The following is a 24,227-nucleotide window of genomic DNA, read 5'->3' on the forward strand; positions in this document are numbered from 1 at the left end:
CAACTAAAAATTGTAAGGGGTCTGTGGTACGAGTAGTTACTGGGGGTAAGCTGACAGAGGGAATGTCATCTGTTGGGATATTAACTAAAAGAGAACCCTTAGTAGTGGTGGTCAATGATGTTAGTGGTTGAGGCAATGAGTTTTCAGCAAGCAACTGAACCCCTACATTATCACAAACAGCTTCACTAACCACATTTCCCCCTATATTATTGGTCAGATTTGTAACTATCGTAGTGATGTTTTCTACCCCACCTGCAACCGTGGTGTGGAGACCACCCAACCTCTTAATTTCTGCATGCAGTTTATCAAGTTTAGATATTAAAGGTTTTACAATGGTATTAATTTTTAGTTCAAGAAAGTCAGCAATCCTTTCAAAAAAAGCATCCTCAAAGGTATGATTTTGGTTATCCTCCGAAACATTTACTTGCTTTATCTTTGGGGTAGTAGCCCTTTTCCTTCTAGTCCCCGGGCGTGGACCACCCAGCTTGGGAGGATTCTTAGTGCATAGACGTCTTGGCCTTGTTACACGCCCTTTAGGTGTCATCTCATCAGGTGAAGCTAGTGCATGTCTCTCCAGGTCAGAGTCGTTATCAATGTCACTTTCGGCCTGTATATTGGAAGTCTCAATGGCCGGGACTACATTATCAGGTGCACTAGTTAATCCTAGAAGAATAGGGCCGCTAATTATATTATCCTGGCTGGGTTCTTGCAAAATGGTATCGTCAATCAAGATAGATACAGTCGGGGACAAACAGCCAAGGTCTGGGGATTGGCTTAGCCCAAGAGAGTTTCTCCTTTGTGTATTTATTTTCCTCACAGTCTGCACAAGGTAATTGTCAAGAGTGTTCTGTGGAGCTTCCTTCAATTTCGTAGACATGATGACAATATACTCTCAGCCTTACTTTTAAAATTAGTATGATCAGTGGTTTGAAATATTTTAACTATATATCTTACTTGCATATGAGTCCAGCAGCGTTTCTGGCCCTGCCCCTGCCTCCTTGTGCCGATGAGGGCCGTAGAGGGCCCGCCCTTTGCCCGGGCTTAGCTCCGGGCGTCCCGCGTGCGTCCCGCGAAGCGGGTTTCTGTGGTGCTTAAGTGCCTCCCTGGCGCCCTCGCGGTGTCACGATGCGCGCCGCCGCGTAGGCTGCCGGGAAATGTGGTCCCGGAGCGGCGGCGCGTGTACTTAGCAGGTAAGTGACTCTCGGCGGTGGCGGCGTACTTCTGGAGTGCCTGGTATGCTACGGCGTCTGGCAGGTGAGTATGCAGCTTGTTCCCCCCGCTCCGCCGGTTTCTGTGGCGCTTAAGTGCCTCCCTGGCGCCCTCGCGGTGTCACGATGCGCGCCGCCGGGAAATGTGGTCCCGGAGCGGCGGCGCGTGTACTTAGCAGGTAAGTGACTCTCGGCGGTGGCGGCGTACTTCTGGAGTGCCTGGTATGCTACGGCGTCTGGCAGGTGAGTATGCAGCTTGTTCCCCTTCTTGTGTACCTCTGCCTGTGTGTGAATTGACTGCCTGGCTTGAGAGTGACAGGGTTGTGGGAGGAGTAGCACCTAGGCCTGAATAGGTCTGTGCCTTCCACAATGCTGACTCCACCCCCCGTGGTGTGTCTGATGACACTTGGCCACTGGATTCAAGATAGCCTGGCTGATGAGGATTATGAATCCGAAACCGGTCCCAGGATGCTCGTTTCCGGTCCAGGGAAGGCATGGCTTGGCAGTTCGGGCTGGACTGTTCCCATAAGGCACAGGGTCAGACTGATTTGCATATAGCCATGTCTGAACTGGGGTGGCTGAGTGAACTAAAGAATGGTGATGGATTAAACCCAGATCAGTTGACTGGGGGTGAGTGTTTGATTTGTTCAAACGCTCCGTCCATCATCCCTTTTGTATCGCCCTGGCCCACACTAACACAGGAAGAAGTTGTGCACTGAACTGGTTTGGACTGGGTCCTGGACCCCCTTACATCTAGAGAACAAAGACTTCTGGGGTAAAAATATGAGAGCTGAACCCCCTGTAATTTAGATAATTCCTGGAGTTCAAGAGGAACGTTTGCCGAGGAGAAGAGCTGAAGAAACTGAAGATAAGGACTGCCCTTGCTGTGTGTTCTGGGGCTAATCTGCAGTTGCTATTCTGCCAAGGAAAGAAGAAGGACTTTGCTGTGTGCTGTGGCCCCTGCTTGAAGAAGATCTCCAAGGGCCTGAAGTGAGTTGGCCTCCTGTTTTGAAGTCCCTGGAACGAAAGTACTTCACCCCCAGCTCTCCTGAACTCTGCTGTGTGAGTTTTAACCTGCCTAGAGTGCCTGGCCCAGTTGTAGGGCCTCTGGAGGATGTTGCTGCTGTTTGGGAGCTGGAAGAAGAAGTGTGAAGAGAACTGCAAAACATGATGCTTGGCTCTTCTTCACAAGCGCATCTTGACGGCGTGAGAAGATTTCCATTGCATCGCCATGCCACTGCAAAGATTGTCACAGTGCCTGTCGCTGCTGCAAGAACCGACGCATCGAGGGATTGCGGCTGAAGTGGACCCACACCACTCCACGTAGTGCTGCCGCATCGATCGCTGTTGCATCTCGAAGATCCACACATCGTACCTGTGCGAGATGCTTTCCTGATAAATCACCTGCAAACCAGAAGCGCCAGGAAGACTTGACGCATCCCTCTCCCTACAGACCGGACTAGACGCAATCCGTCCGTTGCGTGCAGGGGAGCTGTCACATCCCCTCCCCAGGGTCTCAGGAGTGTCGCATCTTTTTGTTTTCTTTGTGGGAAAGCCATGCATCCATTGATTTCTGTGGTACAAGTGCTTGAACCTTTTTAAAGTCATATTTTTAAACTGTGTATGTTGGATTTTTGTTGTTTTGATCTTGTTTAATTTAGATAAAGATACTTTATTTTTTCTAATCCGATGTGTTGTCCATTTGTGGTGTTTTCACTTTGTTACTTTGAATGTTGGTACAAATACTTTACACATTGACTTTGAGATAAGCCTGTCTGCTCGTGCCAAGCTACCAATGGGGTGGGAAGGGTTTGTCTAAAGTCTATACATCCCCTTACCCTGACTAGAAGCAAGGGTCCCCATTTGAACAAAGGTACCTATCTCTGCCAACTAGAGAATGAAGGGCTAGAACCAAATCATCACGAGATGTTAAACATCCCTGATAAAACCAACCTGGGAAAACAACCTAAGTTGCTATACTTTAAGGTGAGATAAGGAAACTTTCTCTGATCACAGGAAGAAAAACACAGGATATCCTGTAGTCAGTTCCTCCCTTTTAATGGTTTGTGGGTAGGAGTAGCCTAATTAGGAAATTATTTTGGTGTAGCTAGGGAATGTCTGTGGGAAAGAGACAATCTCAATATGTAAGCAGTGTATCAAGGAAGAAGGGAAAAAAGAGGTGCAATTGAGTAGTACCACCATCTGCTAAAAGGAGTAAGGAATTATCACTCGCTATGACCTTCATTATGAGTTTTGAGGTGTTCTAAATTCAGGAGGAAACTGAAGTTTTTCCCTAAATTATAATTACAAGTCTTCTGGTATATTTATCCTGCTCTTTCAGGTTTTCCCTCGTCAAAGTACTTCAGAAAAGTGTTGAAAATGAGATTGAAGCAAGTTGCAATTGCTGTGTAAACACAGTTCCTGTGTTATAACTAATCCAATGGTGAAAGCAGATGGTGGTGCGACAATGTTATATTGTTACGTATACATCATGCAATATTAGTAATTCTAGATGCAGCATTACCTAATTTTTCTCAAGCTGACATTTTTTGTGACGTATTTCCTGGGGTAGGTTTAGATTCCCAAATATGGCTTGTGGGAAAACACTTTAAACTTTCACCAAATAAGATGTTTATATTTCCCCTTTCCCAACTTAAAAATTCAAATCGAAATAGTCGAATATAAATAAGCATGAGTCAATAAGCACAAACAGTACTTCTACAGAATTATGCCATTTATTTGTATAACCGTATTATTTTTACTGATCTTTCCCAATTGATCAGTTGAAATTCTTACACATATGTTTGAAAGAACATTTAAAGTTGTATTGCACTGACTGCAGCACTTAAAGGTAAACACCTAATTGCTCTTAGTAAATAGCTGACCTAGGGCCAGATGTAGGTAAATCCTATTTACCGACTCTTAAATACCGAATCATACCGATTCGGTATTTAAGAGTAGGTAAATAGGAAGGAGGCATATGTAGGTAAATCTTATTTTTCAATTACCGATTCGGTAAGATTCAGTATTTACCAATTCTGTAAATACCGAATCGGTATTTCACATTGATTCCTATGGGCCTTGAAGCCCATAGGAATCAATGGGAAATACAGATTCGGTATTTACAGAATCGGTAAATACCGAATCCTGGCAGGGGGAACGGGGTGTCACTTTGACACCCTGTAGCACCCCAATTGCAGGCTTGTGTGCCATGTGGCACACAGACATGCCCTAAGGGCATGTCTGTGTGCCACATGGCATAGGTGTACATGCACAGATGTGCATGTAAACTGGAATTCGGTATTTTACCACCCAATAGGATTGGGTGGTAAAATAAGAATTTCTAAGGGCCTGTGGCACTGCAAACTGTGCCACCTACATATGGATTTACAGAATCGGTATATTTACCGATTCGGTAAAATACCGAAGTGGTAAATTTACCGAATCGGAAAATATACCGATTCTGTAAATAATGACCCACCTACATCTCAAAAGCCAAATACCGGTCGGTAACGGCCGAAATCGGCCGTTACCGACCAGTATTTGGCTACCTACATCTGGCCCCTAGTGTTTTTAGTTTCGCTTTGGCTATGGTCTCATGGCCATAGATATATTGCCATAGGTAAAAGCTGAAAGAATTTTATCTTAGGCAACCTTAACACAAACCATAATGGTCGAATTATTTTATTTTTGGCCTATTTATGCCCACTAAAACCAATGTAGACTGTGTAACCAATAGTGAAAAAATGCACCTTTTACTTGCTCTCTTCCATTTTACGCAAATTTGTAATACTGGTGTTTAAACATTGGACACCGGGGATGTAATGGTTCTCCCTCACCATTTCATTCATGCTGGGCTGCTCATGTTATGATGCTCATGCCTTTGTGGTTTCCGTACCCACATCCCTTACTAAAGTAGGGGTTTGAAACTTCTTTGACTTTCTGACTTACAGAATTTCACATGGACCAATCGAGACATTGTATCCGACCCAGGCTCCAATGCGGTTAGCCTGAAATTGCACTTTGGTTCCAGTCTACCACTACCATTGGCTTTTATTTTGCGATATATTTTTCATGATGATCTTTCCACTTCAATCTTTACATATCTTCTGTTCCACGTATTGAGATTTTATTATTTTGGTGTCACCTTACTCAGTAAAATGTTCTCTTTTACAGATTTAAGTGGACATCATTATGCTATTTCTTCAACTTTTTAACTGTACTTCTTAACATATTAACTACTTAACATATTTTCTTTGAATTGTCAGTCTGCTTTTTAGATCTAAATTACTGAAACCCTTACCTGGACCTAAATTGTTAGTGGCTTTACTAATTGTGGTGGATTACCATCCTTCCCCAAATTAATAATTCTATTTCGTTCACCAATTTATTAGTGTTCTTATCCCATTTGTGGTTCTCGGACAGCAACGGTCATAAAAAGAGAAATTCTAAAAACAAATTCAAAGAAATAGTTTGCCTACCTTATTTTGTCAAATGGCATCCACATATCTACCCTTAAATTTGTTTTGAGATTCTTTTAGCTAGTTCTGATGTCCTCTGTAAGCATGCTTGAGTGAAGGAGAAGATCTTGTTTGCTACCACCCGTTTGACAAGTTAAGAATACTTTGACTGTGGGGGCGTGGCCGGCAGCCGACGGGAATGGTCGCTTGCTAGTGCGATTCCCGTTCCTTGCCCAACCATCCGTCCAAAACATCCGCTTGCACATTGGGGTTTCCTCTGCTGCTGAGGGGAACCCCGTCAGGAACCGATTGCGCCCCAGGCGGTGCGGTGCTGGCCCCGTTCGAGGCTCCCTGGTGGCGGTGACGCTCGGAGTGGAGGTCTCCCCCGGGGCCCGCAAGATGGCGGCCATCTCAGACTCCCGGCCGGCCTTCTGAATCAGCCTTAACTCGTCTCGGTCTCAGGACGTACCTGCCCCCTGAGCCGCCACCCGGACCTGCTTCCTGTCTGGCCGGAGCGAGGTGGGTCCCCAAACAAAGACTTCTGGAGCTGCCGGCGACCTGCAGGGGGTGACGCTGTGAGGGCCCCCTCCGTGCCAGGGAGCTCCCTACTTGAGTCCCTGGACCCTAGGCCTGCTGACTGCGGAGCTCCGTCCATTCACGGACGCCTAGCTGGACCTGCATTGGAGCCGGAGCCTGCCTCCTTACAACGCCGCCCTCATTCCGCCTGCGAGGGAGTCGGCATTTGGACTGCGCCGCGCATTTGCCCCCTGGCCCGCGCGAGGAGGAGCGGAAGGTCCTCATAGCTCTGCCAAGGAGCATCCCGGGCGAGGCCCCGACTCTGGCTCCCTCACTCTCCAGGCGCCTTTCACCTGCGGGCCTGTGCCCCCCCCCTTTGTCTTGCCCTCCGGGCGCCGCCTCCCTAGCGATCACGGGGAGCGTGCCCCGGGGGCCCTGGTGGATCCTTGCCTTACCCGGCCTGACTTTTGTCCTCCTGAGAGGGGCTACACCCGGAGCTGCGGACCCATAGGCGGCCATATTGGAGATCTGCCGCCCGGGGGGTACTCTTGCTACCCGACTGCCGGACACGCCACTCCTGATCCGCCACCCGACTCTTGTCTGACGTGGTGAGGGCGCTACTGGATGTGTTGCCCCCCCGTGGCCCATGGACTCGGCTCTTCCGACCTGCTCTGGAGTGCGTCCCTCCTCCCTAGAGCTCCCACTGCTGAACTGAGGAGACCAGGTACACGCAGCAGTGCCATAACGTGGGTGGGTCCTGCATTCCTTCCTTTCTCCCCCCAACTCAGAGACAGATTAATAAGAATTCCTGGGGCACCAGGGGGGACAACAGAGAGCCTGCTCCCCCGGGCGATCCGAAGCTTGCGTCCCCCACGCAGGGGGCAAAGGCGACTACCCTTGAGGACGTGATGGCTGCCATCGCTGGAGTCCGCTCCTCATTGGAGACTCGAATCGACTCCGTGAACATAGAGGTGACTCTCCTGCGTGCTGAGCTGCGTAAAATGGACACGAAGGGGAAGGACGTGGAGGTCAAGACGGCAGCTTTAATAGACGACACTTCAACCCTCCAGCAACAAGTTGCCCAGCTTCAGAAACAGCACAAGTTAATGAGTGACCAGCTGGACGACTATGAAGGGAGGGCAAGACGGAACAACATCCTAATTTTGGGGGTCCCGGAACGAATCGAGGAGCCCACGGCCGACCTTTTTGTGGAGTCCCTGGTCACAACGCACCTGAAACCGAAACAGCTTTCGAACTATTTTTCTATTGAGAGAGCGCATAGGGTCCCTGGAGGCCAACCCAAGCCCGGGGCCCCCCCACGTCCCATCATTGCGAGGGTCTTTAACTTTAGGGACGTGACGCTATTTTACAGGCTGCCAGAGCGGGTCCGCCTCTTCTCCTGGAGAACACCCGTATCTCCATATTCCCGGACTTCACAGTCAAGGTGCAGGCGAGGCGTCGCAGCTTTCTGGATGTCAAGAGGGCCCTGCACGACAAGGGCGTTAAATACTCCATGCTCTTCCCAGCGAAGCTGCGTATCGAAAAGGATGGAAAAACTTTGTTCTTTTTCTCGCCGGAGGAGGTGAGGGACTGGCTAGAGGGTTGGAGTAGAGTGGGAGGCTCTCCAAGGCACCGATCTACACCGGAAGCGACCCTGCAAGAAGACTGTCTGCCTGGGAGTCAGGATCTCTTCTCTGGCCCTCTTGACGGAGTGGAATGACATTCCCTTGTAGACTGCCCCCGTCATGGCACACTGAGCTCTCCTCCGTGCGGCTGCCGCCTGACGATGGGTCCGCCGGGGACGGCCCACTTTCTTCCTTGCGCTGACCTCTATTTCTGGGACCTGTTTCCTTTGGCCGAGATTGAGCTGCGCCAGTAACTTTCCTATTGTTTGAATACTGTTTAAGTCTTATGGTTCAACCTTCCAATGTGTAGTAAATTTATAATGCCTTTTGGTCGGGCAAGATGTACGGTCGGACCCTCAGTACCCCGTTTATGAGTGGGTGGGCGACAGGCGCTCTGCCTAGTTGGGGTGTGGATAGTTTTGAATCCGCGGGATGGGAAGCAGGGTGGGGGTGGGGGAGGGCGTGGGAAGGGTTGGCACCGTTTTGTTGCTGTTGTTTTGCTCATTTTTGTCCTTAGCAGGGCCTTTACAGTTAGTTTCTTATTGCTCACCTATCCTTTCATTTCCAGTGGAGCTGTCTTTAGTTTAGCCTTCCTGTCCGCCCAGGGTCCCATGGTGCGCGGCCTGTTGTCCTGGCTGTTCCTGGGTCTCTGGAAACTGAGTGCCCTGAGGTGCCCCGTGATTCGAGCAGTCCCTTGGCCTCGCCGTCGCTAGTGGCTTTTCCTGGGGCGCCCAGAATGCGCGACCCTTCAATCTCGCAGTCATGACTCAACTACTCTCTAGGTCTCTTACTATCCTCACATGGAACGTCAATGGCCTAGGTCACAAAATAAAAAAGGTGTGGTCCTACAGTTCCTCCGGTGCCACTCCCCTGACATTGTCCTCTTGCAGGAGACCCACTTGGTTGGCAACACCTGTCGGGCGCTGCAGCGTGGGGGCTACAAGCTCTTGGTCCATGCTGGGTTTACTCCTGGGTCCCGTGGCACTGGGATCTTGGTCAGGAAATCACTCCCACTCACCTACTCACGCTGCTGGGCCGACCCTCTGGGCCGGTTTGCTATTGTTGAGGCCTCCTGGGAGGGGCGCCCCTTGAATGTCATCTTTGCATACCTCCCGCCAACCTTGGTACAAGACTCCCTCAAAGAACTGGGCACTCAACTGTTAGGCTTCCCCCTGGGCACACTCATAATTGGCGGGGACTTCAATGCCACGATGTGCGATGACCTGGATCGAAGGCCCAGGAGGGGCTCACATCGTCAGAGCTCTGACTTGGCTGACTTTGCTCGGGCTTTGGGCTTGAAAGACATTTGGCGTACTCATTTCCCAGACAATCCACACTTTACACACTACTCTAACGCACACCACAGTACATCAAGAATTGACTATTTCTTCTTCCCCATCGCTGACATACGTTGCTTTGTCCGCCCGAGAGGTCTCCCTCGCAGCATCTCCGACCATTCGCCGCTCATGGTGGACCTAACTTACAATCACCAGTTGGTGAGGGGACCCATTGTTATTAATCCCTGGCTCATGCAGGTTCCTGATATTAGAGAGGCGTTGCGGGAGCGTACCGACCTCTACTTTGCGGAAAATGTGGGCTCGGTGGGTTCGGCTGTTACACTTTGGGAGGCCTACGTGGCAGTTGTGAAAGGTGAAGCACTAGCCCTTAGGACAAATCATCTGCGTAAACACGCCGAGCACATTACGCAGGCGGAGACCACTCTCATCGGCCTTGAGGCGTCCTACAAAGCGGCTCCATCGGATTCCGCTGCTGAACGCCTTCAGGCCCAACAACTGGTCTACAAAGCGCTGACCCAAGAGAAGGCACAGGCGTGCTTGCTCCACACGCGTCATCGGGTCTACGAATTAGGGGACAGTGCAGGCAAGATGCTTGCATGGTTGGAGCGTCGCGACCAAGGGTCCAGATGGGTGTCGTCCATCACTAGGCCTGATGGTTCGGTGATGGTGGACCCCCAGGACATAGCGGAGGTGTTCGCTGACCACCTTGAAACCGTATACACCGCTGGTAGTGGCTACTCGTCTGCCAAATCTAGACAACTGCTGGAGGAGATGCGCCTCCCAACCGTCTCAGACTCTGACCGGCTTGCCCTGGACGCCGACCTCTCAGCTGACGAGCTCACCGCGGCACTTTTTGCAGTAAACTCCGGCAAAGCTATGGGTCCTGATGGAGTTCCGGTCGAACTTCTGAAGGGGATGGTCCCTGACATTATTCCCCACCTTTTGAATATGTTTACGGGGAGCCTGGAACTTGGAGTGCTCCCTCTCGATCAAAGACTGGCCTCTATAGCGGTCATTCTCAAACCTGGCAAGCCCCCTACGGCATGTAGCTCCTACCGACCGATTTCCCTGATTAGCGCTGGGGCCAAAATCCTGGCTAAACTACTGGCGACTCGGCTCCTTTTGGTCCTCCCCTCCCTCATTCATGACGACCAGTCCGGTTTCCTCCCGGGCCGTAACACGGCGCTGAATCTCCGCAGGGTGCAAAGCGTGTTGAGCCGTCAGCCCACCATGTCCCAGGACGCCACTATATTATCCCTTGACGCAGCGATGGCATTCAAATCGATTTAGTGGCCCTACCTATTTGAAGTCCTCCATCGCTGTGGCTTCGGACCCAAATTTATCGGGTGGGTGCGCCTCTTATATACTGACCTCTTTGGCCAAGTCCGGGTCAACAACTTTCTATCCCGGAGATTTCCTCTCCATCGGGGCACCAGACAGGGTTGTCCCCTTTCACCCCTTGCTGTTTGCCCTCACCCTGGAGCCTCTGGCTCACTGGGTTTGTACGGATGCCTCAATCAGAGGCCTACGATGGAGCGAAGAGACTGTTGACAAGATCTCCCTCTACGCCGACGACATCCTAATATACGTGTCGTCCCCTCAATCCTCCATCAACAGCCTATTCCACGTTCTTACCAACTTTGGGAAATACTCGGGCTATGCAATAAACTGGTCCCAATCGGTGCTGTACATGTTGCATGGTCCGCCGCCTCGCCTGCCCAGGGGGTTTTCTATCACGTTAGCCACTGAAGGCTTTACTTATCTCGGTATCTTCATCACCCCTGACTTCCAGCAATTCTATGATCGGAATTTGCTGGGCCCACTTCGCAGGCTTCGTAGCGACGTTGCTCATTGGCGCTCCCTCCCGCTTTCTCTCCTGGGACGGGCGGCACTGTTTAAAATGCTAGCGCTCCCCCGCTTCCTCTATGTCCTACAGAACTGCCCCTTCTCCGTTCCAGATTCATATTTCAGGACAGTGGAAAGTGAGCTCCGTCTGCTTCTCTGGGATGGTGGTGCGGCTCGTATTGCTCTCAATAAGCTATTCCAGGTATGGTACGACGGGGGAATAGCCCTCCCTAATCTCCGTCTTTACTATTGGGCCTCCCAGCTTGTGGTGGTTAACCACTGGATACATGGCTCGCCCCAAAACCCAGCCTTTTTATTGGACAGGGACCAGACGGGACGAGAGGGCTACCTGGGGGCCTTGTATAGCAAACCCACGAAGGCCGGGTATGCTGGGCCCATGGCACATACGGTGGCCATCTGGCACAGGGCCAACGCAAAGTTGGGCTGGGCGGACAAACTTACCAAAACCTCACCTCTGTGGTCCGCGCAACGTCTGGGCTCCCTTTGTTTCTCCCGTGGCTTTGACCGGTGGGATGCGATAGGGATTTCTGAGGTTGGAGATCTGGTATGCAAGGGTAAATTGTTGACCTTTAGTGACTTACAAGCTCAATATGCCCTAGCTCCCACTGAGTACTTTCGGTACCTACAGATCACGCACACCCTACAGGCCGCCTTTCCGGACTTCACCTCCATAAATGCAACCTCCCCTTTGGAGGATAGGCTGTTTTCGGAACCTCTCCCTGAAAAGGCCATATCCCTGACCTACCGTAAACTCTGCAATAACCTTCCTGACTCCTTCTTGCCACTGCGGGCCAAGTGGGAAGCTGACCTGGGTCCTTAGGGGGACGATGAGTGGCTCTCGGCGCTAATGTCCCCGAGGGAGTCGGCCATATGCCACAGGTTTCGATTAATCCAGCTTAAAGTGCTACACCGAGCATACATGTCCGCCCTCACCCTGGCCAGAATCGGTCGGCGACCCGACGCATTGTGCCTGCGGGGCTGCGGTCTCCCTGGGACCTTCCACCATATCCTGTGGGACTGCCCCGTGATACAACCATTCTGGTCGGCTGCGTTGCGTAAAATGAGCAGCTCCTTGGGCAAACCACTTTCCACATCACCCAAGGAATGTGTCCTCAATGTTTGGGGACCGAACGACCTCACTGCCTCTGAGCTGCGGTGGGCGGCACTGGGGTTCCTGCTGATCAAACGCTCCATAGCGATGGGATGGGGCTCCCCGGACAGGCCACTGGTGGTGAGATGGGTGGCCGCAATGGACCAATGCATGATAGCCGAGAAAACCGTATACAAGCTGAGAGGCTGTCCCAGGGTGTGGACCAGAAGTGGGGACACTGGAATGCTTTCCGTGGCGACCTCTGCGATTCTCCGACGGTGGAACTGGCGATGCCCCGTAGGGGACCCAGGAGAAAGGGTGTGGGCTGAGGTGGTTTCGACTGGTTTCTACTCCTTTCTCCCCCTATTCCCCTGGCGCAAATTGAGATGTTCCTATCATTCTGCTTTACATCATTGGGGCCTAGGACGATGTTACATCACTGATGTGAACTGGACCCCTGGGGTGGAGGTGGGCTGTCTTGACTTTCTCTGCTGGATTTGTTTTCTTTGAGCAATGTTCTGTTTAATGAAAATAGTGGTGTGACTATTTGTTTGTGTCCAAAGCTGATATTGCTGGGTTTTATGGCTCCGCTCTACTCTGACGCCGTCCGACCTCCGGGTTGAGGACTGAAGGGCTGTGTACTATTACTCTACCTGTTTCATGCCCTTTATTATTGCCTGTATGGACGCAATTGTGCATTTGAATCTACGTTTTGCTGATCCACCACAATTAAAAAGTAAAAAAAAAAAAAAAAGAATACTTTGACTGTGAAATGCTGGAGTGTAATTTGGTAGTTGCATGTTGCGCCTCACCTTCTACCCATCACAACTATTGTGATGATTATTGACCTTCACCAGTACTCTTTACAGTCTAAACACTAAGGTCTTTACAAAATATCCCTGTAAATACCTAAATCCATATTTTCTGAAGGCCAAAGGTATTAGGTTATACTTTTCATAATAATTGTGCAGTGCAGCTCAACCTTCCTGGAAGGAAGAACTGGCTTGATGTGGAATGGCACAAACATTGGCACACATTGGCAAAAGAACAAGCATACCTCAAACAGGAATTTCCTCCATCATAGGGAAGGTTAATGGGCAAATCAAACGTTATTTTAGTTTGTTTTAGATTATATGGGCCTTATTCATATAGGAAAATCTTAATGTGAGGTTTCCAAACACAGAGATGTACGCTTAAACTTGGGCAGAAATCCTCCTAATTCACGACATCCATATGGATTTTTTCACCCACTAGAAGGAGAATGGCTCTCCCCTAGCTGGGTTGAAGGGGCTCTTTACCATACAACACAAACTAAGGCTATAACGTTACTACTAGTAATTGTACAGGAATATTTGGGATGTATAACTGTAAGATAGTTATTTAAAGTTTAGAAGATAATCTCTGCATACGCAATGTAAAACTTTGAATCAAAGAGGATAGGGAACAGCCATCACTTGAGAAAAATCAAACACAATTGCCAAACATGAACTCAGAAAGCACATAAATGCAGACCACATCCTGGGCTCTGTCCTACTACCCTTATACTGTGTGACTTATTGGATGACAGACAACAGCTTTATCCTCCAGAATGCAGTCTATGCATCTTCAGAGGAAGATAAACTTTCAAGTGGGGAGCCAGAAATTGCAATTAACGATATAGTGAATGACAAAAGGGAACATAACTGTCTGCCTGCATACAGCCTCAGTGAAGTAGAGAAGATGGCCACATGGTAAGAGGTCACAGACACTCTGAATGCATTGGGGCTGGAGGTGCACACCATGAGGGATATAAAGGTGAAGGAGATCTACATGTACAGAGGACAAATATTCTTCCTGGTTATAGGCCTGTGCCCCTCTCCATCTCAACATGCTCAATATACATATTACACCTTAACCTGTTGTACTGCCTGCCTGTTCCAGTAACTCTCAATTTCACACTAGATATGAGAAACACTTCCAGTATTACTCACCACAGATGACACACTCCAGACAGCATACATCTATCCACTCTTTTCGGAAATATAGATTCACTGTTATGTCATGGTTTTTTTAAAGTTAGCACTATCTGGCAGATGTGTCACCCCATTACTATCAGTTTAATAACTCAATGCATTATTCAATAAAGGAAAGTTGACCTCTCATGGTTAAGGCTCTGACATTGTATGGCAGTATATGTGGCTTAGAGTTTCGGAACGTATTATCTATTTGGGTTGGAAGCTATTTTTCCACTTAAAACATTAACATTGAAAAATCCATATTTATGAGGGAATGCCACTTCTGTCACGGCTGCTATTCCTCAGGGTCGGAAATGATGCTCAAATGGGGTCCACCTCCTGATGTCCCCGCACTCTGACTGTGTAACTTCCAGAGTGTAAAGGCAATCAGGCGAGGGAAAACAGGGAAGGGAAAGGGAACAGCAGGGATAAGGACCTGGAATGACAAGAAAGGACACGTTAGCTCACTGCACTCTAGAACCCCTTGATATATCACAAGAGCTGTTGTAAATCCTCACCTGATAAGACTCAGGAAAAAACGTCCCTTCCCTCTGTTGATGTCTTTCTCAGGCTGAGGAGAATAACTACACGTTACAGCCTGTCTACACCCTGCTTGTGTTATGTGCATCACTCACCCGCCTTCATAACTCACATTCACTCACCAGTTGCCAAAGGAAGAGTAACTGAAAAGGGGGGTCCTCAAGAGGCGTCTGAATAGATGAAAGTCTCTCCCAGCCGCTTCTTGCAAAGTGAACCAGCATCCGCTGTTTCAGTAAAGAAAAGGAAAAACGAAACCCAAAGATAACCAGCAGGCTCTTCCTGCTCCCCAGTAGAGTAACGGAAAACAAACAAAACCAATAGTTCACCAACAGGAGGGTGCAATCCTGCGTCTCCTGTTTGATGTTCTCAGCCGAGAACACCGTCTAAGTTTAGGTGAGCGCGGAGGGTGAAATCCCGCGTCTCCCACGCCACCTATAAGTCGCAGCACCAGCCGGTGTCTGCAGCGCAGATGAATCCGCGTCCCGTGAGTGACAGCGAGGGGGAAATCCAAGCGTCTCCTGTTCACTCATTTACCCGGTAAAACGGTAACACAAGAACGCGGAGGGGGCAATCCAAGCGTCTCACGGGTCTTGCAAAATGACCTCTAGACAGTACCAGCCGGTAACTGTCTTCGCGTAGTTTCACAGAACTTGCTCCGCAGCCACAGAGCAAAACGAACCACACCTCCCCTGCAACTCCGCGGGGACAGGGCGTCCGCAACATCAGCTCCCAATGGACAAATCACAAGCACCAGTAAAAGGCATCCATGAGAAGATATGCCTTCTGAGGTCCGCCCCCTTCATGCTAGGCATTCTGGGAGATGTAGTTCATTACTAGGTAGGCACCTTAGTCAGACCCTGACAGTACGCCCCCCTGCCCTGTGCCTCCTAGCGCCCGGCTTCAACGGGTTGCGGGCAAAGAAGGAGCGGACCAGGCGCGGGGCGTGGACATCACAGCTAGGCTCCCACGAGTCGTCCTCGGAGCCATAGCCCTTCCAGGAAACGAGAAACCACAGCTTCCCCTGACGGAGCTTCGAGTCCACGATACGCCGGACTTCGTACTCCATTTGACCATCCCTCAGCACCGGCGGTGCGGCCTTGCGTCGCAACGAACCAGCTGGCTTCAGCAGACTGCTGTGAAACACCGGTGGATCCGCATAGACAAGGGCAGTTTCAGCTTGTATGCCACCGGGTTGATTCTCTTGGTGATGGCATAGGGACCGATGAAGCGGGGATGGAAAATGTTGCGGTATCTGAACCGAATGTTTCTGGTGGACAACCAGACCTTGTCCCCTATCTCGTACACAGGACTCTCCTGTCGGTGTTTGTCTGCCCATTTCTTGTACGAGCCTTTTGCTTGAACCAGGGTCTTTTGGATCTGCCGATGTGTTTCCAACAGAGCCTTCACGTGTGCCGCCACGTTGGGTTGGTTCTGGACTTCGCTGGGTATGGTCAAAGGCAAGGTGTTAGCGTGGAACCCAGTATTGGCCTTGAACGGAGATTCTCCTATGGCACTGTGCCATGCATTATTGTACGAAAGCTCCGCCAACTAGAGAAGAGAGACCCATGAGCGACTAGCTTCTTCCGAATAGCACCTCAGATATTGTTTGAGTGTTTGGTTCAGCCGCTCTGTCTGACCATCTGTCTGAGGGTGGAAACTGGTGGACAGAGCGTCTTCCACCTTCAGAGCCTTACACCACATGTGCCAGAACCTGGCCACGAACTGCGGCCCCCTATCAGAGACTATCACCCGTGGAAGTCCATGAATCCGTACCACTTGAGTCAAAAGCAATTGGGCGGTCTGGCTGGCAGTAGGAAGATTCTTGCACGGGATGAAGTGCCCCATTTTTGTCAGGCTGTCCACTACTACCATTATCGCGTTGTACCCTTGGTCCATGGGCAAACCCACGATAAAGTCCAAGCTGATGGTGTGCCAAGGACGAGATGGTGTGGGCAGCGGTCTGAGTTTCCCTCGACTCATGGAATGATCCCCCTTCGCTCTCGCACAGGTGTCACAGTGTCCTATCCATCTCTCTACGTCTTTCACCAGAGTATCCCACCAGAAATGACGTTTCACGAGATGGACTGTTTTTCTAACCCCAGGATGGCCTCCCATAGCTTCCTCATGGCACCAATTGAACGCCTGGAGACGCAGAGCATGAGAGGGCAAAAACAACTTCCCTCCATGTAAGGGTATTCCATGATGTATGGTTCGGAGACTGTTCTGGCTTGCCCAATTCCTCCATTGGACCTGATCTCTGTCTTTCTGTACTTGTTCGATGAAACGGTCTGCTGTTATCAGACACACCACTTTTTCTGGGTCGATTATTGCTCTTATCTGCTCCTTTGCCGGCACCATGTCTCCCCCTTGCCGAGAGAGGGAATCCGCTTTCTTATTCTCTGTTCCGGGACGGAACGTGACGATGAAATTGTATTCCGCGAAAAACAGCATCCACCTCATTTGTCGTTGGGACAGGTGGCGAGCGGTTTTCATAAACAGCAGATTTCTATGGTCGGAGTACACCGTTACAGGGTGTTGTGAACCCCATAAGTAATGTCTCCATTCTTGGAAGGCTCGTTTGATGGCCAGCAGTTCCTTTTCTGATATTGTATAGTTGGCCTCGGCAGAGTTCAATTTCCTGGATAGAAAGGCCACCGGGTGCATTTGACCTGTCTTCTTTGTCTCTTTGTGACAGTACAGCCCCCACTGCTGAATCTGAGGCGTCCGCCTCAACGATGAAGGGCAGATCTAATTGAGGATGTTTCAGGATTGGGGCAGTGACAAATAAAAAAAAAAAAAAAAAAAGTCCACATTTGTAAAGCGCACAATCACCCGTAAGGGTCTCTAGGCGCTGGGGGGCCGTCGGGAAGATTAAGCGAGCTATTGCCCAGAGTCACATGGTGCTGGGCTGACCTGCCGCCGGAGCCGGGGATCGAACCGTGGTCCCCAGATTCCAGCGTCAGTCGCCCTGGCCGCGGCGCCACACCTCTTCCACAAATGCTTCCTTCAGTGACTCAAAGGCCTCCATGGCTTCCGTATTCCACTGGAATGGAAATCCTTTCCTCAGCAGTTTGGTGACGGGAGAGGCCAACAAAGAGAACTGGGAGATAAACCGTCTATAATAATTGGCGAAGCCAAGGAAACACTGCACCTCTTTTACACAGGTAGGCACTGGCCAGGCACGCACTGCATCGATCTTTCTCTCTGCCATGTGAAACCCTCTTGGTGTCAGGATAACCCCTAGGAACTCCACCTCCTCCACACTGAACTCACATTTACTGAGTTTACAGTAGAGCCGGTACTCCAGCAACTTCTGTAAAACCAGGAGGACATGACTGGCGTGTTGTTTTCGTGTGTCAGAGTAGACCAGTATGTCATCGATATACACGATGACAAACTGATCCAGATACTCTTTCAGCACATCATTAAGGAAGTACTGGAATGCCGCCGGGGCATTGCAAAGCCCGAACGGCATTACCAGATACTCGAAAAGGCCATATCTGGTCTTGAAGGCCGTCTTCAACTCATCGTCGCTGCGTATTCTGACCAGGTGATAGGCACCACGAAGATCCAACCGTGTGTAGATCACGGCCTCCCTCACCTGGTCCAACAGCACTGGGATGAGTGGAAGAGGGTACCGATTTCGTATGGTCTGTTTGTTTAACTGACGATAGTCAATGAGGGTATGCAGCTCCCCATTGGCCTTCGACGTAAAGAACAGAGGGGACGCAGCTGGCGACCTGGAGGGTCCGATAAAACCTATAGCGCTGAAATGGGCCAGGTATTCTTGCAAGTGTTTGGATTCGGGTTCGGACAATGCGTACACTCTACAAGACGGAATGACTGCACCTTCCACCAGGTCTATTCGGCAGTCGTACTCCCGATGTGGTGGCAGTACCTCAGCCTAACTTTCACTGAAAACCTCGCTGTACTCATGATATTCTGTAGGCAAGACGGTTACCTTTTCCGCCGCAGTAGCGACGTACATAGTCTGAGTCAAAGCCACAGTGTGTGCTGTGGATGTATGTAAACAGACGCTTTGACACTCTTCAGAACGAAAAGCTAAAGTTTTCTCTCTCCAGTCGATAGAAGGGTTATGCTTTTCAAGCCATGGGATACCCAAGATTAGGTCATATTGTGGAGCTTCTATTATATTCAGCACTATGCTCTCAACGTGGGATATGGCACTGTTCTCCAACACCAGCACCAGTTCCTCCGTACGCTCAACTATGGGACCGGATTTGAGAGGAGTACCATCCACAGGAACACGGTTTCTGGGTTGGCAATGGACACCCTTCCCAAACCTAGACGACGCACCAGACCTTCGTCCACGAAGTTCCCCGTTGCCCCTGAATCCACCATGCTCCACACGGCATGTACTTTGCCCTGAAACAGCAGAGAAGTGGGCAAGGCTACATGCGTAACAGGGGCTTCGCTCTCAACCGAAGCCAACGATGTCAGCCTCCATTCCTTTGGTTCCGGGCCTTTACCAGAAGGAACGCCTTCAACTTCTTTCTCGGAATCGGCCGCGGTGAGAGACACTTTCTTTCCCGAAAAGAAGGTCTTGGATCTTTTGGGCTTAGAGGGACACTCCTTAACATAGTGTCCCTTCTTCCCACAATACATACATAGTCCCTGTGTGCGGCGGGTTTCTCTTTCTGCTCTGGTGAGGGGGGACCTGACGGCTCCAACATCCATCGGTTCAGAAGTGCTATCACTAGTCCAAGGACTGGACGGAAGAACTTGTCCCATGGTTCCAGAAGGTCCGTCATGTTTCTTACGATCGCCTCCTCGCTCTCCCAGACGATGGTCTAAGCGGAGCGTGAGGTTGATTAAATCGACACAGGTTGCGGGTTGAGGGTCAATCTGAGCTATTACATCTTTCAACTCGTCTGACAGGCCTTGGTAGTACAACGCCATCCTTTTTTCTTCAGGCCATGCTGTTTCGGCCACAAGGCGATTGAAAGTGGTCATGTAAGAAACCAGATCTTTCCTCCCTTGACGGAGTCCCAGCAACTCCCTGTCTGCACTCAGCGTTGTCGCTCTCCGATCGAACACTCGTTCGAACTCTCGGCGAAAAGCCGTCCAATCATTCAAAATGGGATCGTCATTTCTAACGAAAGGGACTGCCCAGTTCGCCGCATCCCCAGATAAGTAAGAGATGGCGAACGCTACTCGGGACATATTGTTAGGGAACGACGCCGGGCGACATGAAAAGTGAAGGGTGACTTGGGTCAGAAAAGCTTGGATTTTCTGAGGGTCGCCTGAGTACCTCTCTGGGCTAGCTAATGGTATCGGAGGGGGTACAGTTACTTGGATAGCACGGCCACCGGTAGCAGCATCAAAAGGATTGGCCTGTTGACGGTCCAACCTTTCTTTTAAAGCAGTGGTCTCTGCTTTTGATGCTGCTAGTTCCCGTTGGACTAACACCAGGGCCTGGAGCACGTCATCCATAGATGCCATGGTTTGAGCAACTTTCCGACCAGGAGGAGTATATACTTGGGCTTGTGATTCTGTCACGGCTGCTATTCCTCAGGGTCGGAAATGATGCTCAAATGGGGTCCACCTCCTGATGTCCCCGCACTCTGACTGTGTAACTTCCAGAGTGTAAAGGCAATCAGGCGAGGGAAAACAGGGAAGGGAAAGGGAACAGCAGGGATAAGGACCTGGAATGACAAGAAAGGACACGTTAGCTCACTGCACTCTAGAACCCCTTGATATATCACAAGAGCTGTTGTAAATCCTCACCTGATAAGACTCAGGAAAAAACGTCCCTTCCCTCTGTTGATGTCTTTCTCAGGCTGAGGAGAATAACTACACGTTACAGCCTGTCTACACCCTGCTTGTGTTATGTGCATCACTCACCCGCCTTCATAACCCACATTCACTCACCAGTTGCCAAAGGAAGAGTAACTGAAAAGGGGGGTCCTCAAGAGGCGTCTGAATAGATGAAAGTCTCTCCCAGCCGCTTCTTGCAAAGTGAACCAGCATCTGCTGTTTCAGTAAAGAAAAGGAAAAACGAAACCCAAAGATAACCAGCAGGCTCTTCCTGCTCCCCAGTAGAGTAACGGAAAACAAACAAAACCAATAGTTCACCAACAGGAGGGTGCAATCCTGCGTCTCCTGTTTGATGTTCTCAGCCGAGAACACTGTCTAAGTTTAGGTGAGCGCGGAGGGTGAAATCCCGCGTCTCCCACGCCACCTATAAGTCGCAGCACCAGCCGGTGTCTGCAGCGCAGATGAATCCGCGTCCCGTGAGTGACAGCGAGGGGGAAATCCAAGCGTCTCCTGTTCACTCACTTACCTGGTAAAACGGTAACACAAGAACGCGGAGGGGGCAATCCAAGCGTCTCACGCGTCTTGCAAAATGACCTCTAGACAGTACCAGCCGGTAACTGTCTTCGCGTAGTTTCACAGAACTTGCTCCGCAGCCACAGAGCAAAACGAACCACACCTCCCCTGCAACTCCGCGGGGACAGGGCGTCCGCAACATCAGCTCCCAATGGACAAATCACAAGCACCAGTAGCAGGCATCCATGAGAAGATATGCCTTCTGAGGTCCGCCCCCTTCATGCTAGGCATTCTGGGAGATGTAGTTCATTACTAGGTAGGCACCTTAGTCAGACCCTGACAACTCCCTCAAAATTGCATAAATGCATTACTACTTTCAACAGCTTGACAGCAGTCGTCTTTGATGAGAAAGGGAGACAGCCAGGTCCAGAACTTCAATGCATTCCTAGCACCCAGCTAGGTAAGTATAACTCACTGCTATCTATATGAAAAACACAATTGATCAAAGTATGCCTTTGTCATACATATTCATTGTCATTAATGTATCTTGAATATATATGCTGAGACAAGGGACCAGTGTGAACTGCATGACCATGGCATTGCACCTTGAATCCTGTTCCCTAGTGGTGTTCCACTTGAAACTTAATGATGTCCTACAGTATTTTGTCAGCATTTTCTAAGACCTTGGTCTTTGTCTACAAAACGTTTGGGAGGCGCTTCCAGGGGGAGCAGATGTCGAAGTTGGAAGAACCCATTCTCACGGATTACTACATTTGACCATGCCAACCCCCACCCCCGCTACTAACAAACATGGCTAACTGAATTAAGAAGCAGATTGTTCTAACATTGCGGGGTGACATTTGGAGGGCTGTGCGGGAAGATTGACCAAGGGGGAAGAAGTCAGCCTCACCTTCTTTTCCAGTTCTTGGGAAACAATCATGTAAATGTAGGGAACTGTTTGGCATATCCAGACGGAGGTATGACGTTACAACGCATACTTTTACAACACATACCTTTACAACACATTTTTTACAACGCAACATCCATTACAACGCATGCCACTACAACAAATTTTTAAAAAACTACCTTTACAACGCATTCCATTACACCGCTTACTACCTTTACAACGCATACCATTACAACGCATACCATTACATTGCATGTATGGTAAGTATTGGATAGGGTAGGGGTAAAAACTACTATTCTAACTCCAGGGGGGTGCAACAGTAGGGTAAGTGTTGGACAGTGTAGGGGTAAAAATTACTATTCTAACTCCAGGGGGTGCAACAGTAGGTTAAGTGTTGGATAGTGTAAGGGTACTATGCGTTGTGATGGTATGCATTGTAATGGTATGCGTTGTAATGACATGCGTTGTAGTGGTATGTGTTGTAGTGTCATGTGTTGTAATGGTTGCGTTGTAATGGCATGCGATGTAATGGATGTTGCGTTGTAAAAGTGTCTTTGTAATGGTAGTGTGTTATAAAAGTTGCGTTGTAAAGGTTGTTTCCCATCCAGACCAGTAATTGCCATTACAGGGCAAATGCTTAGTCAATTTTAGGGCTTGGAGCTGAGTTGTCCCCATGATGGTCACAGAAATTGTTGCCAATGTGCAATGGTGTTGTATCATTAAGTTAACCTAAAATAGAAATCAACAAAATAAATAAACCAATTTCTACAAAGCTTAGAAAAATAGCCAGTGAGAACGTTTTTTATAAATTGTATCCCTGATTATTTTCTTTACAAGTAAGGAAGAGAAATAACAATTGGGCAGTGTGCTGCAACAAGGAGTACAGGCAGACTCAGAATGCCTCTTCTTGCAAAATTGTGCAAATCTAAAAGTTAAAAAAGAGATTAGTTTTGCAGACATTTGTTTGGAATGCCATAAAACAAATAGCAAATACAATCATGTCAGACTACTAGTCTTATAAATGATCTATTGAGAGGGGAAACAATAAGATAGCAAAATAGTTATTTTGTTTATAAGTGGTTGAATGTGTTTATCGAAGCCATTGATTCATTTTAAGTAATACAGATTATTTTGTTTTTCTGAAGTGCACCATTAAGAATCTCCTCCCTCATGGCTGCCATGACCAATACCTCCTCGCGCATCTCTGAATTTCAATTGATCTGCTTCCCCGGGATCCAGAGCTGGCAGCATTGGTTGTCCATCCCACTGGCATGTCTCTTCCTCGTCAGCCTTGCAGCCAACTCCTCTCTTCTTATAACCATCTACTCTGCACCAGGCCTCTACCAACCTATGTACTTCTTCCTCTGCCTCCTTGCCTTTGTGGATCTATCAATCACTCTGTCAATTTCACCCAAAGCCTTGACCATCCTCTGGTTTGATCTGCAGACAACTAGCTTGGCTGCCTGCTTCAGCCAAATGTACCTCATTTATGTGTTCCAGGGGATGCAATCGTCTATCTTCATGTTCCTGGCATATGATCGCTACATTGCTATTTGCAACCCATTGCGCTACACCTCCATCATCACCAACAGTCTGACCATAAAGTTAGCCCCACTGCTGCTAGCAAGCAGTGCCGTCTTTTCTCTACCATTCCCACTGCTAGCCTCGAAGCTGCACTACTGTGTGGATAACAAGGTGGAACATTGCTTCTGTGAGAACCTGCCAGTGGCCCAACTTGCCTGTGACAGCAAAATTGTTAGTAGTTTCTACTCCTTGGGCATACTCATAATTTTCCTGGGCTTTAATACAGCAGTAATGGCATACTCCTATATCATGATTATACGAGCTGTGTTGCGGATAGGTTCTTCCAGAGCTGCTTTCAAGGCCTTCAACACTTCTAGCTCACACCTGATATTAATAGGCTTCTTTTACGTCACCATGATTGCAGCCGCCACCTCAAACAGGGCAGAGCAGTCTATGCCAAAGTTTGCACGGGTTCTGCTCACTGTCCTACAGTACCTTGCACCTCCTGCCTTCCATCCGGTGGTCTATGGAATCCGGACCCAGGAAATTCAACACGCCTTCCAGAAATTCCTTGCAAAGAACAGACAATCACTCCCACGGAAAAACAATTGTAGAATCATCCAGATTCAATGGCACTAATGGAAATGAAATTCATGAGGTCAGGCAATATCATAACCTGAAGTTGTTTCAGGCTTTGTTTTCATGCATTTGACATGGATTGAGGGATCTGTACTTATAGCTAAGAAGCCAACGAGCAAGTCCAATTATTGTATGCTTTGTTGACCCATCAGTAAAACCAACACCCTATGACTTGTGATTTGTATAATATAACTGGTTGTCTTGTTTACTTTTTAAATCACATTTCATGTGATAATGCTGTTGCATACATTTGTTTCTAAGGGCTCGAA

The 24,227-nt window shown here is 49.1% G+C and overlaps 1 protein-coding gene across 1 annotated transcript; it reads left to right on the forward strand.

Annotated features, from left to right (window-relative positions):
• The first annotated feature begins 22,965 nt into the window (after positions 1-22,965).
• Positions 22,966-23,958, forward strand: LOC144774050 (olfactory receptor 56A1-like). The gene has a single exon (XM_078659082.1). The coding sequence runs from the start codon at positions 22,966-22,968 to the stop codon at positions 23,956-23,958; it is 993 nt and encodes a 330-aa protein (XP_078515208.1).
• The last annotated feature ends 269 nt before the right edge of the window (positions 23,959-24,227 follow it).

Source organism: Lissotriton helveticus, chromosome 8 (assembly GCF_964261635.1).
Source record: "Lissotriton helveticus chromosome 8, aLisHel1.1, whole genome shotgun sequence".
In the NCBI taxonomy this organism is placed as follows: domain Eukaryota; kingdom Metazoa; phylum Chordata; class Amphibia; order Caudata; family Salamandridae; genus Lissotriton; species Lissotriton helveticus.

Coding starts and splice junctions, on each gene's coding strand:
- LOC144774050 (XM_078659082.1), top strand. CDS start 22,966: ATGGCTGCCATGACCAATACCTCCTCGCGCATCTCTGAATTTCAATTG.